The sequence below is a fragment of the Grus americana genome, chromosome 5, assembly GCF_028858705.1.
Source record: "Grus americana isolate bGruAme1 chromosome 5, bGruAme1.mat, whole genome shotgun sequence".
In the NCBI taxonomy this organism is placed as follows: Eukaryota; Metazoa; Chordata; class Aves; order Gruiformes; family Gruidae; genus Grus; species Grus americana.
The window spans coordinates 44,483,452-44,500,375 of NC_072856.1; the positions used below are offsets into that span (position 1 = coordinate 44,483,452).

General features: G+C 39.2%; 2 protein-coding genes across 4 annotated transcripts in view; both read left to right on the forward strand.

Annotated features, from left to right (window-relative positions):
• Positions 1-65: 65 nt before the first annotated feature.
• Positions 66-10,638, forward strand: PNN (pinin, desmosome associated protein). The gene is made up of 9 exons (XM_054828543.1): positions 66-237; positions 672-743; positions 1,622-1,690; positions 2,857-2,929; positions 3,018-3,112; positions 5,027-5,102; positions 6,810-6,965; positions 7,048-7,186; positions 8,246-10,638. The coding sequence occupies exons 1-9, from the start codon at positions 125-127 to the stop codon at positions 9,532-9,534; spliced, it is 2,082 nt and encodes a 693-aa protein (XP_054684518.1). The 5' UTR covers positions 66-124; the 3' UTR covers positions 9,535-10,638.
• A 5,739-nt stretch (positions 10,639-16,377) lies between these two features.
• Positions 16,378-16,924, forward strand: part of MIA2 (MIA SH3 domain ER export factor 2) — a 36,996-nt gene continuing 36,449 nt past the window's right edge. Inside the window, exon 1 of one of the 3 annotated variants that reach the window (XM_054826526.1) lies at positions 16,378-16,673. In XM_054826526.1, the coding sequence (XP_054682501.1) occupies positions 16,559-16,673 (115 nt within the window). In that variant the 5' untranslated portion in view covers positions 16,378-16,558. The remainder of the gene's footprint in view (positions 16,674-16,924) is intronic. The other 2 variants (XM_054826527.1, XM_054826528.1) reach the window with 2 other exon arrangements.

Here is a 16,924-nt window from a genome sequence, read left to right on the forward strand (position 1 = left end):
GCTGCCGGAGTGGTGGGCCGCCAGGCGGGCCGCGCCGTGCCGCGTGTGGGCGGGGCCTTACCCCCCCCCCCGTTACCCAGCGGTGCCTTGCGCTGGGCCCCGGCTAGGCCGCGTTGCGGGCGGTATGGCGGTGGCGGTGCGCGCGCTGCAGGAGCAGCTGGAGAAAGCCAAGGAGAGCCTTAAGCACGTGGACGAGAATATCCGCAAGCTCACGGGCCGGGACCCCAATGATGTGAGGTGAGGCGGGGGAGCCGCCACCGGGAGGAACGGCTTGCGGGGGGGGCCGTTAGGAGCGGGCAGGCCGGGGGGACACGGTGATGGGAGCTTGGCGTGCGCCGCGCTGTTGTCCCGTGAAGGGGGGGTGGGTGTTGCGTGAGGGGCCCGAGGGGCGGACGGCGAGGAGCTGCCTGCAGGCCGCCGCCCCTGTGCCCTTCCCCGGGCCATCCCCGCTTCTCTGGCGCGGCGGGGGGGGCAGTCCCGCTGGTTTGCTGGCGGCGTGTGCCCGTCGTGGTGGCGGGAGGCCGGCGACACGCGACCGTGGGGTGCGTGAGGGAAGGGTCATGGCCGCGGGCACTTCTGTGTGGGCGAGCTGCGGCGCCCTGGGGAGGCTCCCTGCAGCGGGTGGGGGGGCTGGGGCAGGTACCGTTAACAGTGCCCGCTGTCTTTTGCAGGCCCCCTCAAAACAGACTGTTAGCCCTCACAGGCCCTGGTGGAGGTAGAGGGCGTGGGAGCTTATTGCTGAGGTAAGGAGCTGCAGAAACGGGCAGTGGGGTTTCTTCCACCCTTTTCCACGGCATTGGTGTGCTGTCCTGACACTGGGATGGTTGTATTTTTTCTCTGGCCTCGTTGCTCATTGTACTGCTGTTTCAGTAAGCAGGCGCCAAAGCTGGCCTACAGGGCATTTAGGGTTTTATGTCACCGCCTGAAATTTAAAGTGCCCTCTTATTCTGTGTTATAACAGGTTTAAACTGGTGGTTTTCCCTAACACTTGTAGCCATTAGCCTGAAAAATAAGGGGGAGCATCAAAGTTAAGGAAGGTGTTATGTAGTGTCTGGGACTTTGTCTCTTTGAAATCGTCGAAAATCATTCTCTCGGTAATTGAGAAACTGGTAGCTTTTCCAGGAAGACTAGAAGGAGTTGAAGTCGACAGGAATTTTAAAACACTTGTAGATAAAACCACTAGTGTTTTGCTATGTATTTTTCTTTTTTTTTTCTCCTCCCTCCCCAAGTAGAATGAAAAGGCCAATTTTTGTTAAGTAGTTCTTTCTTAATAGAGTACATCACAGATTTTTTTTGTTGAATTTCAATATTAAACTGCTGGTTAAGGCTTAATACATCTTGAAAATTATTGCAAATATCAGCACTTGAATGTAATGGGGCTCCTTGTTTGAGTGTAGCTACTCAGTTGAATAAGTGCTGAAATTCAAGTTTAAATTGGTCGGTCCACAAGCAGTATGTTTAAACACTTTGTTGCAGTAGTAACAGTAAATGATGATAGAGCTGAGTAAAATTTTTTGTTACATCATGACCACAAAGGCAAAAGGCCGTTTGATTGTGCAGGCTTCAGGTGGACCTGGGGTTAGCCTAACTTCTTCTGAGATTACAAGTGTTTTCTTTTTAGGCGTGGATTCTCGGATAGTGGAGGAGGACCCCCAGCCAAACAGAGGGATCTTGAAGGGGCATCCAGTAGGTGGGTGCAAAAACTGATGCAGAGAAATTGCTTTATCAGAATGAGAATTTATAACAGTAAATTTAAAATACTTAGATTCAATAACTGTTAACAACTCATGATTTTCATTGTCTTCTCTAGAGGTTACATATTCAAGACTTGTTGGAAATATGTTTGGATTATAGCAATTGACTGTGGTCAAATCTTTTTTTTTTCCCCCATACGTTATAGCAATATAAAGATTACAGCAATAATACAAATATATAGCAATACAAAGAATCTTGGAATTTTCTGTTTTACTTGGTGTACAGTCTGCTATGTTATACTGTGCTTAGTAGCCCAGATTTGTTTAACAGTAGACACAAATTGAATTATGACAGAGACTTTGGTTCAGTAAATCGAATGCATACAGTGTGACAATAGACTCAGATTTTGAGCTTTCACATCTGGATGCAGATCTGTCAGATGTGATGGATTGTAGTGAGCTTCATTCTGTGGGCACTTACATGCAATGGTAGTTCTTGATTTAAGCAAAGCTTGCTTTTGAATTATTGAGTTAACGCAAAATGAATATCGTGAAATGGCTTTACTAGTAGTGAAGTGCTGTGCTACAAACCTGAGAGTGAAAGCTGAAAATAACTTTTATTTAACATGCTGCTGAGTTGTTCATTGTTAAAGCCTCGGTTCATCCAAGTTCTCAGGTCTTAAGTGCTCTGCCCCTCCTCAGCTGTGTTCTAGGTATTTGGCTAGGTAACTTAAATAGCATTTTCCATTTGAAACATCAGAGCAACCTTTATACCTTGATGCATTTAAATCTGTCTCACGATCCCCTTATACTAGTAGCCATTTTAGAGACTCTGGAAAAAGAAAAGTGCAAACATTAAAAACAAGAAACAAATTCCAAAGGTATTCTAAAAAGTCAAATATGATAGTAATGTGGGCTTTTCTGTTTTACTTTACTGTGCAAGTTGTATTAAAACTTAAACTGTTTTCTCTCACTGACTTTTATGAACAGTAGATTCTGTCTGTAAAATGCTACTTACTGGTCATTGGAACAGTGGGGAGATTTTTACTTGAAGTGTTGATTCTTCTGACTAGATATACTGACTTGTATTTTTCTCATGTTAGAACAGATGCTGTCCTAAATATATGTTCTCTAGTGACCACTAATGCTTTTTCTTCCTCAGGCTGGGTGGAGAACGTCGGACAAGAAGAGAATCACGCCAAGAAAGCGACGCAGAAGATGATGATATTAAAAAGGTAATACATGATAAATGGAGCTGTGCAGGAAGAAACATACTAATCTGGAACATGAACAAAGGAGTTTGTTTGTTTGTTTTTGCTGTAGCCAGCGTTGCCATCTTCTGTTGTTGCTACCTCCAAAGAGCGAACACGTCGAGACCTTATACAAGATCAAAATATGGATGAGAAAGGAAAGCAGAGGTATGCAGAAATCTCTTAAGCATTAACATGGTACTTCTGAGTGCTAGCATAGGAAGTAGCTTTAGTTTTAAAAACTATTATGCAGATGCTATTATGTATCAAAGAGGATGTTGAAGAGGTACCATAACAGTATAAAATTGATTTTTAAAAAAACATTCTCTCAAAATACTTCACAGTAGTAACAACACATCATTCACTTCACATAACTGACAGAGGTTCTACTTCTCAGGCCACCTACAGGAATACGTTTGCTAGTGCTATTGTAACTGATCATCTTTGAGTAAGATGGAAATACATATAGCTTCATTGGTTACTTAATGTTTTGGGCTCTTACAGCTGTCTTGGTACATCATTTATTTTGTTGGGTGAATGAGGTTTTTCTCCCTATTTTTTTTTAAATGCAGTAGTTCCATTACGTGTTTGTTTTCTTTTATTACTTTCAGACTTATTGTATGTGCAATCTCACCTTCCTTCTGCCTGCTTCTTTTTAGATTCCTCCTATGTATATATACTTTTTCCTGTATTTTATTTGTGTCAGGGTAGGTCATAAAAAAAAAAGCAAATTTCCAACTGTGTCCAACCTCTTGGACTCCATCCATTTCAGTCTGCAGCTCACCTGAGGCAGTAATAACTCATACCTCAAATAAATAGAAGAATGAGAGCTGGAATAAGGAACTATAGAGAGCTTCTCTGATAAGGACCACAGATCAGTTAGCACAGAAAAGGCACTTCAGTTGCTGCTTTTACAGTTACAACACCACTAACAGATTGCTGTTGCTTCCATCACCAGTTTCCAACTGCTTTCCTCACAGAAAGACTTTCTAAATTTGTAGTGGACTTCCTAGAGTTTCAGGCACTAAAGGTTTGTTTCCTCAGAATTGTAGTTTTACTGGTTTGCACTTCAGTACTCTTCTGGGAGATGAGCAAACCAGCATTGATCTCTGCGTGACTTGTGGTAGAAAGAGGCTGCTTAAGAGGACAGCATCCAATGAACTCTTGATTTTGCTTGGTGTCTTCTGGGATGTCATCCATATACAAATACACTTTGAGTAATCTCTAGCTCTCAATTCTTTATTTGTTCCTATTTCTACTGCTTAATATACAAGTACCTTTACCTTTCCATGTCAAGTTTGTGCCACTGCAGTAGGGTGGTACTGAGTGAAGAGAGTAGTATTTCCTTTCTTTCTTAATTGGGTAAAAGTTGAAGGCAAATAAGAGAGTCTGCCTCTTGCTGTAAAGGCTTAATTTGGGATTAAATGGAAAAAAAGAAAAGGTGAATTCAAGAAATTAGGTCTTGTTCAGAAGAAGGGAATTCCTTGAAGAATTTTACTTAAATATTTTTAAGTTTTTTCTCAAAACAACACCTAATTGGATGAGAGCAATTCTGCTTTCATCCCACAGTGCAGTGTCTCATTGTAGGAGATACTGTTAGGCTGTGACAGATAAGCTTTTGCTCCCCTGTGGCTCCATTTCTCCTTAATCCTCTGAGCGCGGTGGGAGGGGTATTTTTTTCAGAAAGCCCAGTGACCTTCCAGTTCACTGCCTTGTTGATAGCTCACCCTATATTTACTCAGCCTTTTCTTCAGTACTCTCTGCTTTTGGATTTTTTTTTAATATTTCCTTAGTTTCATTATTTCCAGATGTAAAATGTGCAGGCTTCCAATTTTCCCAGTGTTAACTCTGCTGTGTTATGGGTAAGAGCTGTGTCTTACTCTTAAGCAAAATATGATATGTCACTGTAAATTATATCCTTGACTGTTGGCACAGTCAGTATGTGTTCTATTGCTAATGGCCTTGAGTAATATTGAGCCTTTAAAAATAAATGTCTCTGAGGTGGAAAGTTTCTGATTGTTTATGCAAATAAAAATCTTAGTTCTTGAACTGAATCTCAAACTTCTTTTTGTTTTTATTCAGGAATCGACGTATATTTGGCTTGTTGATGGGCACTCTTCAAAAATTTAAGCAGGAGTCCACAGTTGCTACTGAGAGGGTACTTGTTTTTTCTTCTATCAGATTCTAGATTGTAAATAAAAAGCAAAATTGTGTGGTTAATCTGCTTCAAATAGGAATGACATTTCCCCACAGCGTAGGTTGCAGGTACAACAAATTGGTAAGAGTGCATGTAGGTTTTTGTTTGGTTTAGTGGAATTGAAGTGGGAGGCAGAAAAGGAACTTTTAACAATGTCATGACTTTACAACAGTATTTCTCACCATTGCAGAAGTGAAAAGGCAATGTTCTATTGATTGTTTTTTGAATTCCTGTGCTTTTTTAAAACATGTAAAACACAAAATAATTATCTTTTTTCATGTTTACATTATTTGGGGATCATTTTAAAGTAAATGGAATTTAATCAAGTAACTATTTAATAGGTCATAGGCTACTTCTGTAAATAATGGTGATTCAGTATTGCTGAAGCCATGCCCACCCCTGATGTTCCAGCTGTTTAAATTATAATTGAGTATACAGAAATGTATGGTTGTATTATGCTATCTGACTACAATGGTTTCCCCCTCCTAGTATAGATAACAAGAATTCCTCTTTTTAATAAATGGATATGTGATTATAGTGAATTGAAGGCTTTGCAGAGCTTGGTGGTAACTTCAAGAAAACTCGTATATAGGATGGTGGTAACTTTATTCCTAGTATGCCCCTTTAAATTGTGGAGGGTATGGTATTTGTTTACTGTTGCCCTAAATGGGTTATTCAGTTAATACTAATAACCTTAGATTAAAAACAGTGTTTGAAAGTTCTGTATTCAGTGGTCCAGTGGAAGCAGATACAAAGTCTTTAAACTTAAAATCTTTCCTGTGTAGCGTTAGGATAGCTGGCTTGCTATGTTGGTATTGATTACTTTCAGATTCTGTATTTGGATATTATCTGACTTGTCATGTAGCACATGAGAAAGGACCAAAGTTCTCTGTTGCCTGCTTCCCTTTAGAACAAGAAACTATCGATGAGGATGGTCTAGAAACCTGGAACCCTTGTCTAATTTATAGTATTATGTGTTTGCATAAAGAGACTTTGAGGAGTTACTGTTCTTCGCAACATTCTTCTGAGAATTTTTATAGGCATTGTTCTCATCATACATAAAAACTTACTATAAATCAAAGTAGAGGCCTGAAGAATTTTATGGCACAGTATTTTGTTGTCTAGGCACTAAATTGTATTTTTTATTAGACTAATTGTACAACCTGAGCATATGGCTGTCTAGGACATACAAACAGGGCATTCCTGGATTACAGTAATATACCTAATTAACGATGAATATACTGGAAGTATTTGCAATGTAATTTGTTTTGTTGGTCACAAACACCAGTCTGCAGTCCTTCATTTGTTTCTGGGGGAGTTGACTTTTTCCCTCCAAGTGGAATACCTGAAATATATTTATTTTTTCTGTCATTGAGGAAGAAAAAAAATATGTTGAAGCTTGTGCTGAAAATGCAAATCCAAACTGAATGATGGAAAAGCAGACAGAAATCCACAGAGGCCCATGCTTTTGTAGTTAACCCGGAAAAAATTAGGTGCCAACAAGCAATGACACTCTTTTCTTCCATTACCTGTAACTTAGGAGGTACTTCTTAATGTGTTTTAGGATTGCCTTTAATGGCGTAAATAATTCAAAATTTTATTTGGATCAAACTAGAACACTTTCTTGATTTAGAAAAAATATTGAAGATATTTCTTTATTTATCTTAGCAAAAGAGACGACAAGAAATTGAGCAAAAACTTGAAGTGCAGGCAGAAGAAGAAAGAAAGCAAGTTGAAAATGAAAGGCGAGAACTGTTTGAGGAAAGACGTGCTAAACAGACAGAGCTGCGGTTACTGGAGCAAAAGGTTGAGCTTGCTCAGTTGGTGAGTTTTAGTTTTGCTCTTGATCTTTCTCTTGTTTAAACTATTCTTGTGTATCTTAGGGTTATTTTCTTTCATTTCTCAGCAAGAAGAATGGAATGAACATAATGCTAAAATAATTAAATACATAAGAACGAAGACAAAACCCCACTTATTCTATATACCTGGCAGAATGTGTCCTGCTACGCAGAAGTTGATGGAAGAGTCACAGAAAAAGATGAATGGTAAGTGGTCTTTGTACCACAAAGGCCCTTGTTCTTGCCTCCCTTTGATGTTTGCTGTACAAATTTCTTTTAAGTCTCTCTGCTTAAAAACATGAATTTTATCATTAGGACAAACTGTATGTTCTTGCATGGGTGTTCATCATAAGTGAACATTACTCTTTCAGTGACTTATTTTTATGTTGGATGTGCTTTGATTCTCTTACAAGAAGTCAAAAGAGATGTATGAATAATCTCAGAGGTATGTGTTTAAAACATAGTCCTTATATTGGCTTTAGTACCCAGGTGTATGCCAGTGCAGTAATTTAGGTTTTGAAAAGGCAGATTCTGTGGATTGAAGACCCAAGGAAATGCAGGTTTTTACAAAGGATTTAAGAAGTGTTTTCTTAAGCACAGCACTAAAACTTTATGATGATTTTTTTTTTTACCTTAATGTGTGTTCATTTCTGTTTCACAGGATGACTATGTTTTTCTTTTGGAAAACAATTTAAAATACTGCGGTTGATGGTAGTCCTACTGTTCTTTTTTTATTAAACTGAGAATGTATTGGGGTCTTTTTCTTAAGGAGCTTCTCTTAATTGTGTGGGGTTGGGAGATAAGAGAAGCTAGCTTACCTGTCTGAACAGCTTATTACATTATTTAAGCTTTTTTAATAGCTAACCAGCTTTTTGCTGATTCTTACTGTCGTTTGTTTACCTTAGGAAATATAAACTTGTTAATATACAAATACCAAGAAATTAAGGTATTATTTCGATATACTGTTGGTTGGTATACTGTTGGTTGGATTAATTTTAATGAAGTAAAAAACTTTTTGTTAGCTTAGATTTAGGGCTTTACTGTTCTGATACTCAGCTGAGCCGACTATCCCTTTTGCTTTGTTTTCTTAAGGTAACTAGCAGTCTTTTTCATTATGCATGAATGGCTTGCTACTTCACCATGAATAAGGGTGCAGTATTTAGAAGTTAAAACAGTTTGATAACTTATTAGCTCATAGTTAAGGGGGAAATAGACTTCAGTGTCTGTAGATTATCTGAAACTAATATTTATGCATTTATTCCATAGCACTCTTTGAAAGCAGGCGAAATGAATTTGCAGAGCAGATTAACAAAATGGAGGCCAGGCCCAGAAGACAATCTGTGAAGGAAAAAGAACAGCAGGAGGTGCAGAATGAAGAAAAGAAGGAAGAACAGAACAAGGAGCAGGAAGAGGGTAAGGTGGCTCAGCAGGTGGAAGAGTTGGAGACAGGTAATCAGCACAATGATGTAGAAATGGAGGAGGTAGGGGAGGAAAAGGGAAAAACAGGTTCAGGGCATAGTGATGCAGAGAAAGAACAGGAAGAGGATGAACAGAAACAGGAAATGGAGGTTAAAGTAGAAGAGACTACTGAGGTGAGAGAGAATGACAAGCAGCAGGATAGTCAGCATGAAGAGGTCACAGTTGTAAAAGAGGAAGGTGAAAACATTCAGCCAGTGGATAATGAGCAGGATGTGGCTGAAATGAATGAGGCAGATAGTGTAGAACCTGTAGAAAATGAAAATGGCAAAGAAGTGGAACCCGAAACAGTGTGTGATGCCCAGCCAGAGAAAGTGTGTGATGTTCCTTCTCCCGAGAAGGAGAAAGGTATCAAACCAGAAATTGAAGCTGAACCTGAAGAAAAACAGGAGAAGGCACTCGAAGCTCAGCCAGAACCTGTGGCTGAGGCTCTGTCTCAGCCACAGTCTGTGCTGCTGCCACAGTCACCTCAGTTGTCTCAGGCCGCTCAGGATCCAGAGCCCCAGGCAGGCAAGGATGAGAATGCTGTGGTGTCTGTAAAGGTGGTTGAGGCACAGACAGAGCAGAGTCAGACACCAAGTGTAGAAATTAAGAGTAAGACTAGGAGTAGAAGCAGGGGTAGGGCAGGGAACAAAACTGGTAAGAGTCATAGCCGTAGTAGCAGCAGCAGTAGTAGCAGTAGTACTTCAAGCAGTACTACTAGTGGAAGTAGTTCCAGCACTGGCAGCAGTAGCAGTCGGAGTAGTTCCACCACCAGCAGCACTACAAGTGGGAGTACTAGCAGGGACAGTAGCAGCAGTAGCTCTAGCAGTAGTGAAAGTAGAAGTCGAAGCCGAGGAAGAGGGCATAACAGAGATAGAAAGCGCAGAAGGAGCACAGACAGGAAGCGAAGGGATGCTTCAGGAGTAGATAGAAGTCACAAGTCCTCAAAAGGTGGGAGTAGAGATACCAAAAGCTCAAAGGATAAAAGTTCAAGATCTGACAGAAAAAGGTCTATATCAGAAAGTAGTCGGTCAGGCAAGAGAACTTCACGGAGTGAAAGAGACCGTAAATCAGACAGGAAAGACAAAAGGCGTTGACAGAAGAGACCAAGCTTCCTTAGCCTAATCTTTGCAGCGGAAGATTATTTGAGTGAAAGGATTCCTTGTAAGGAGGAGGAGAAGGCTGCCTTAAGAATTGCATGCTGTAAAAAATCTTTTGGAAAAATGCAGACTGTTTACCAGGCATTCTTGTACTTTTTACATAATTTTGTAAAAGGTTACTTACCAAAATTATGTGAAGTTCCTGAAAATGTAAAAATAAAAGATTAACACTCCTTTGCATCTTTTTTTAAATAACCTGTACTCATTAAGATCCTCTGTATATTTTAATAGGTAAACCTTTAAGTAGGTGTGATCGCTTCTTCTGTATCATACACCTTTTTTTTTTTTGTAGAAATAAATGTGCATTTTAAATAAGTTGTTTGAGATGTCCTGTTGACAATTAAATTCCCCTTTTAGATCATATGTAGGGAGGCAATGTTGCAGGAAACGTAAAATTTTGCTTTTCCCCTCTATTCCTTGCAAGAATGGGAATCTTAAGACCCAGAAAAGGGAGTAATGTCTCCAGTGCTGGGTAGGAAGAGAAAGTAATTGATCTATACTTTTTGTTTTCTTCTGTAATTGCAAGCTCTTTGCTCAATCCTATTCTTCCAGTTTTATAAAACGCTTTCCTATCCGTAGGCAAGCAGTGATTAAATGGGCATGTTAGCACTGGCCAAGATAGCTCAAGTCAGTTTGGAATACCTCTCTTATCTGCCTTCTGCAGGTGCTTTGGTAGTATTTACATCTATGTTCTGGAGACGGTTAAGTCTGTTTAATGATGTTCCTTGCTTTGATGGCCAGTGGAGGAAAGACTTCAGCTTGCTTCTCAACCAGCATTCTTTTTATTTTAGTTGCAGACTAATCTTTGATCCTTTCATACCACTAGGAATAATTACATTGCAGTGTTGGAGTTACCTGGGACTACCTAATACTAATGTTGTGTGCGTGCAAGAATGCTTTCTGAATGTATTTAATACAACTTAAAGTGGTATGGTGTTATCTATGAAGGTGAATACTGTTTTTATATAATTTTGTATCAAAAATAATAACATCTGTCGCTCTGTTCTGTACATGTGCAAATAAATGTGGCTTTGTAGACTACTCTCTCGATGCCTATGATGTTTTCTATAACACAGGTGTATTACCTTAGTCTTTCTACATTTAAAGCAGGAATCATAATTGCAGGTGACTGTACCTTAGAAGCTCTGTATCCAAAATTGTTCTTAGAGGCTTTACTTAATGCCTATTAACCAAATATGACACATTGCTATAATTAGCATTGTCTTGGCAGGAAGAGAATTCTTGGATTTCATATGCCAAATGGCAGACCAGGAAGTCCTAGAAAGATTTTGGAATGGAAATGACACGTAAGCTTATTGTAGTGTACGAAATGCCATATATACACCATTTGTCTGGAACAGAGCAGACTTTTGCAAAGTTCTAGTTTGGGAGGGTGTCAATTCCTGGATTTTTCGTCTGAACTCAGACTGACTTCTGTTCTGAAGTGCCAAACTTCCTGCCTTAAAGAAATGCATCTAGCAGAGGATGAAGTGGGGTGTTCTTTTCAGTGCAAATAGACACTGGGAAAGCTCCTCAGGCTTCCCCCTTCTCAAGTTGAGTACTGTATTCTGATTCTTCAGTCCATTTGCTACTTCAATATCCCATCTGCTTCTCTACAACTGAGCATCGTTTGTAGTTGTTGTCAGTAGTCTCCAACCATATTGCTTGCGTTCCCTTCAGAAGAATGTGGTGGTTTAATGTGCTGCCTTTTTTTGAAGGGCAAGCAAAAGTTCAAATGCCTTATTGAAGATGTTAAACACAGCACTTTACCAGAAGGAACAAATGTTTATACTGAGCAGTTGAGTAAATGTTACTCAAACGCTACGTGTTTGCATGTTTCAACTAACTTCACATTCCAAATTGCCTTTGGAAGCCATTTTAATTTTGTTGATTAATTGTATTTTTTTCCTAACATTGAGTATTTTTAAGTTTTCTTATTTTGAGCTTAATTGAATGATTCACTGCTGTGGTGTATTTACTGTGCAGGTTTTAATGGCTGATACTGCAGTCATTATGCAAAGCTAGAGAAGTAGGTTGCTAGTCATGCTCCTCTCCATGTTAATAGTGGCTTCTGTTAACAGGGTTTATAAAAACAACATGGTGGGTTCTGGTAACTGAACTAGGGAATGGATTGATTACGTTGTGTCAGGTTACGTTACAGGCAGCAATGTATTTTTGACAAAGTGAAAATACAGGAGTTTTTTGCTGAGTACAAAGCTAGTGATATATTTGGTAGTTTAATGTTTGTTAGAAGACAGTTACTGCCATGGTTAAACTGTGCTGTTAATAGTTAGCCTTGCTATATCTAAGCAGCTCAATGTAACATAAGCATCAGTATGTGATAACTTTGTAAGAACAAACTTCTAAAAGCTAGATATTCCAACCAATGTTTCACTACAGGAATAGTACAAGATAGTAGTATACTGTTGACACAATATTACATACAGCCTTGTGTCTTTATAAAGCAGTAGTATTTTTACTAATTGTTACATTTGCCCTCAAGTTCCCATCCTCTTACCCTGAAACAATTTCAGAGCTGTGGATAGGGCTGGGACCATGGGGGCAATTTCCTTCCTCTGTTGCCAGTTTACTGTTTCAAATAGCTGACAATTTCAAGACTGAATTTGAGGTGACAGTCTGGGGTTTCTGAGAATTAAGTGCAGATAGCAAAGGGGTAGGAAACAATTAAAACATTTTCTTATTTCCCTTCCCACCATAGTGGTGAGTAGAAATCAAAGTAAAAAAAATGCCTTGTTCTCTTTTCACTCAAGTAATGTGGAAAAAGGAACAATTGAAAAGGAGGGGAAAAACTAAGAATGAAGTTGAGATCCTTTATGTGAGTGGGCAACATACCATGTATGCTCTATGCCCGCCTCGTGGAGCACTTCTATCAGATGGTGCCTTGTAGCTTTACGTATAACTTTAGAAGGCAGTTCATTTTGTGGTTTTTTTAGAGCTTTTATACACTGCATTGACTCTATACCATTTACTTGCTGTCTTTCTTCAATCCTCATGCAAAGATAAACTGGAAGGCTTCAAGAATGTGTTTTTTTCCACGATGCTCCACTCGGAGTCCTTGTCAGAGTAGATTTTATGCAGATTGTTCATTAATTATAAGCTGAAACATGACTTTGCATAAAAAGTACACCTCTTCAAATTCCTGCTTCTTTACTTAAGGTGATGTCTCTGTGCTCAGAACAGCTTCATTGTATGTATTCAAAGGAAACATGAAAATATTTTTTTTCTGTGGCAAGTAAGTATTAGTGAACTAAACAGCCCGTCAGCAAAATTAACCTCCAAAACCAGTAAATTTGCAAAGAGATTTCTAGAGCATCTTTTGTTTATCAGGAAAGTAATGGTCTTGTGGCCCAGTTATAATTTTGAGATTCAAGTTCAGCTGCTGATTTGTAGCAATTGCTGTGGTACAACAGGACAAACCTATTCATTTTATGTATGTTCCAGACCTTGAAAATGAGTTTCCCTGCTCAGAGAAGTATTTCTCTGAGATTACATGTATTCACGATTGGATCAAATGCTGTGGAGGTGGTGTATGAGTAATAGAGCGCGCTGTGTTTTGGAGGATATAATTTTGTTCTTTCAGACTTTTTTTTTTTCCTCATCTCAGTTTTACAGCAAAACGGTGTTTTACCACAAACCTGGTTCAGGCAGTTGTTATTAGGTGGTGGTGTTCTATTATATGATAAAACGTGAGGCAATCAAAGCTTGGAAATGTGTTATCGAGATTCAAAGTAATATAAGTCCCAAGTTCCATGATTTTCTAGAAATGCAGTTAGTTGTCATGCTTGTAACCATTTTTGTAATGGGGAAGCAATAATGGCTTTTTCTTGCTATTTGTTATCCTGGCTGAAAAAGTTGGTTTAAATCTGGCTGCTGAATGACTGTTATCTGTTTAGATTTGTCCAAGTGGAAAAGTGAATTCGTGTTCCTTTTCTTCCTTTGACTTACTAATTTTTAAAAGATATTTGTTTAAAAAACCAAATCTTTTAGGTATGACATTTGATTCCATGTAAAAGTTGATCTGTATTTTCATGCAAACATCCTAAGTCAAGAGAACATTATTTTTTAAGTGCTTTTGCTATGGCCTATATTCTTCCATGTATTAGTGCAATATTCTACACAGTGAAACCCTACATTCTGTATGGAGCCTTTTGGTGCTATCAGAAGAATATAACCAAAGCTGTACATACTGGTGGCGTTATAAAATAGATGTTGACTTTAATGTCCTCAGGAGAACTTTTACCAACTTATGATCTTACTCTTTCATTAGCATTGTTTGTCTTTGCATGTGTAATAGTACTCACATTTGTTGCTTCACTTCTGCAGAACAGAAATTAACTGGTCTCGCTCTATCTGCTATAAAGTTTTCAACTTTGTCCTTTGGAAGCCAGCTATGATAAACTCCATGAATCTTTATCTTTGACTTTAGTTCAAAGGTGACTAGGAGTTTTGCTTGTATAACTTCTGCAAGTATAGGATTTACACCCAGAAGGAAAAAATATTTGATATAAACATGATTTATTATTGAAGTTACTAGAGATTGGAGCAGTGCTCATCAGCCTTTTAACAGCTTCAAACCGAGAACAATGATTGTTGAGACTCAGCTACACAACGAGCAGTGCCCAGAATAACTTGAAAAGTGCAGATGTAGATTAAACTGAATAGGTAAGATGAGCTACAACATTTTATCTCCGTATAAGGACTTGAGAATTAGTTTGGATATCCATGTGAAACTGAAGTTGGAGCCATTTTCAGAGCTATTTTGACAAATACAGTAATAATGTGCAAATCTCAAGGTGTGGGTCTGATCATTTGTCCTTCCACACAAACTTGCTGAAGTCTGTATTTTAGGTGTCAGAATACCTGGCTTTTCCATTTTTAGGTGAATCAGCTCCATGTTGCCAGGCTTGAAAAGGGACTGTTACCTTTCTAGGTCCATTATTGGTTTTTGTCCCATGTTCCATGGTTGGTGTTGCGACATTATGAAAGGCTCTTTTGACCAGTTGTTAATCTTGGTGGGATAAAAATTTTGTCCTTTTTTTATTTTGTACAACACTTAGTATATAGAGAGTCCCTCCAATATAAATTTCTTGTATATTGCTTCTCACCCATCTGTCCTAATCTGGGGGGAGGGGGCGGGGGAAGCCTGTCCTACTTTTCTGCTCACCAGGTTTCTTTGCATTTGTTGTGCTTTAGCTCCTTGGTATTCCATTTCTCCCCCTTCACCTCCTACAGATAAACCTAGAGGACCCCAGTGAAGGTCCCCAATCACTGACCCTCTAAGGAACACAAGATCCAGAGGAGGCAGGGTGAGGGAATATTGATGCTAGGGATGGGGGTGCATCAAAGGTAGTCAGGAGTGAGGGGGAGGCTGATCTATGGTGTATTCTCCCTGGTGCACAAGACAGCTCTCTGGTGGATTACCTAATAGCAGAGGCAGCTGGTGGACTAGGTCATAGGATAGGTCTGCCTGACTACCAGGTCATGTGGCAAAGGAAGGGGCCAAAGTGTTAGATTGCAACTGGATGACATGTCATCTGCTGTGATTTTTTTGTTTGTTTGCAGGACATTGCTGGTTAACGTGCCCCTGGCTCACTCTGTGCCCTCTCCCCCAACCGCCAAACCTACTGTTTGCTGGCTCAGTAGATCAGGCTGAGCACCAGTGTCTGTTGTGGAGCAGGAGAGAGGAGAACTGTGCTGCAAGTAGGATACAGCTTTAGGTTCATGGAAAGAGAAAGCCGAGCGAATTCTGCGTGAGTCAGGCACAGGACTGCAGGAGGGGCAGGCCTACTAGGAAGCATATGACCACAAATATCACCATGGGAAGGCACACAGATTCTTGAGGCGCTATCAAGAAGGGAGAGAGAAGAGGCTGCTCCATGCAGGAGAGTGGGAAAGGAAAGGCGAAGTCCTTTCTGTAGGTAAATTGGACATACTGTGTTCAGGTGACCAGGGAAGTGCAGGACAACAATGCAAAGTTTTTGAAGCAAAGCTTACTTCTAATGCAAACCTCTCCGCAGGATTTCTTCTTTAGCACAACTTCATCCCTTCATAACCAGTGTACAACTCCCTGCATAACTGCTCCTTCAAAGCATAACCTGTATTTGAGAAAACATTATTTATAACTCTATATTGGATAATAAGTTGCTAAGAAACAGAGACCATTCCTTAAAAAGCAGGACATATCATTTGCTTAGCTTTGATATATTGCTCTGTGATATACGATGTAGAGATAGTATATGGATTTTCTAGTTGTCTTAAGAGCCTGGAAACTGCCAAGCACCTTTAAAAGACGTTGGAGATGAGTATGTATTCCCCATGCTAAAGGATTGTACTTAGTATCTAGTGCATGAGAGAACTCCAAAAGAGGGGGGGGGGAAATCTCTGTTCTGAGTTCCCAATGACAACCTATAAATAATCTAACACATATCGGTGCACACAAAACATACCTTATTAAACAAAAAAGCTAGAAAATTGTCAGTAGCTATATTAACCACTATGCAAATCAATATAAGCATAAAATTGATAGTCTTAAAATCAGATGGAAGATGTATATTAAAAACGCATTCACAATCCAGAAAAAATGCTAATACCATTCTTGTTGAATTTTCCCTAACGCAGCCTTTCACAACCTCAGTACAAAAGAACCTGACAGGGGCTAAATTTTTATGTGACCAGAACTAGTTTCTTTGTATTCAAAACATCAGTGTAGCTAACCGAACATAGTTAATTATTAAACATATGTGCATAATCAGGACACCTGACTTTGCAGATTGTTAGCAGGTTAGCATAGTGTACTTCTGTTTAAGCAGATGAAAGAAGGAAAATAGGATTATAAGTTTATTTGTAATGTTTTGTTAGGCTTAAGAAAAAATAATGTAGAATATTCTTGCTAACCGCACATCGATGCAGTTTCTACAGTTTCAGTGCATTCTAATCTAAAATGTTGAGGATCTTGGATCAGAGAATTTTGCTATTAGTAATTTCATTTTTAACAAGGCTGCAGAGTACAAAGGTACTTTCAGAATGGAAGAAATGTGGTGATCAGGAATGTGAGAGTAAGTACAAAAGTTTGGTGTTTGTTTGGTTTTGGTTTTTTTTCAAAAGGCGCCTATGGTGTATGTGTGGCTATTACAAACCATAATGTCAAAATTAGCAATGAAACAGACTGGAAATGAGTAGTCATAGAAACCTTTTGTTTCAATATACTAAGTTTACGAGCAATAGGCTTAAACTTTTCAAACAAAAAGAAAAAAATACTTGCTGGATTGCATTGTGTAAGTATTTTAAGATCAAAGTTCAGCAAAAA

Coding starts and splice junctions, on each gene's coding strand:
- PNN (XM_054828543.1), top strand. CDS start 125: ATGGCGGTGGCGGTGCGCGCGCTGCAGGAGCAGCTGGAGAAAGCCAAG. Junction 3,113..5,026: donor GATGAGAAAGGAAAGCAGAG/GTATGCAGAAAT, acceptor GTTTTTATTCAG/GAATCGACGTATATTTGGCT. Junction 6,966..7,047: donor AGGTTGAGCTTGCTCAGTTG/GTGAGTTTTAGT, acceptor TTCATTTCTCAG/CAAGAAGAATGGAATGAACA.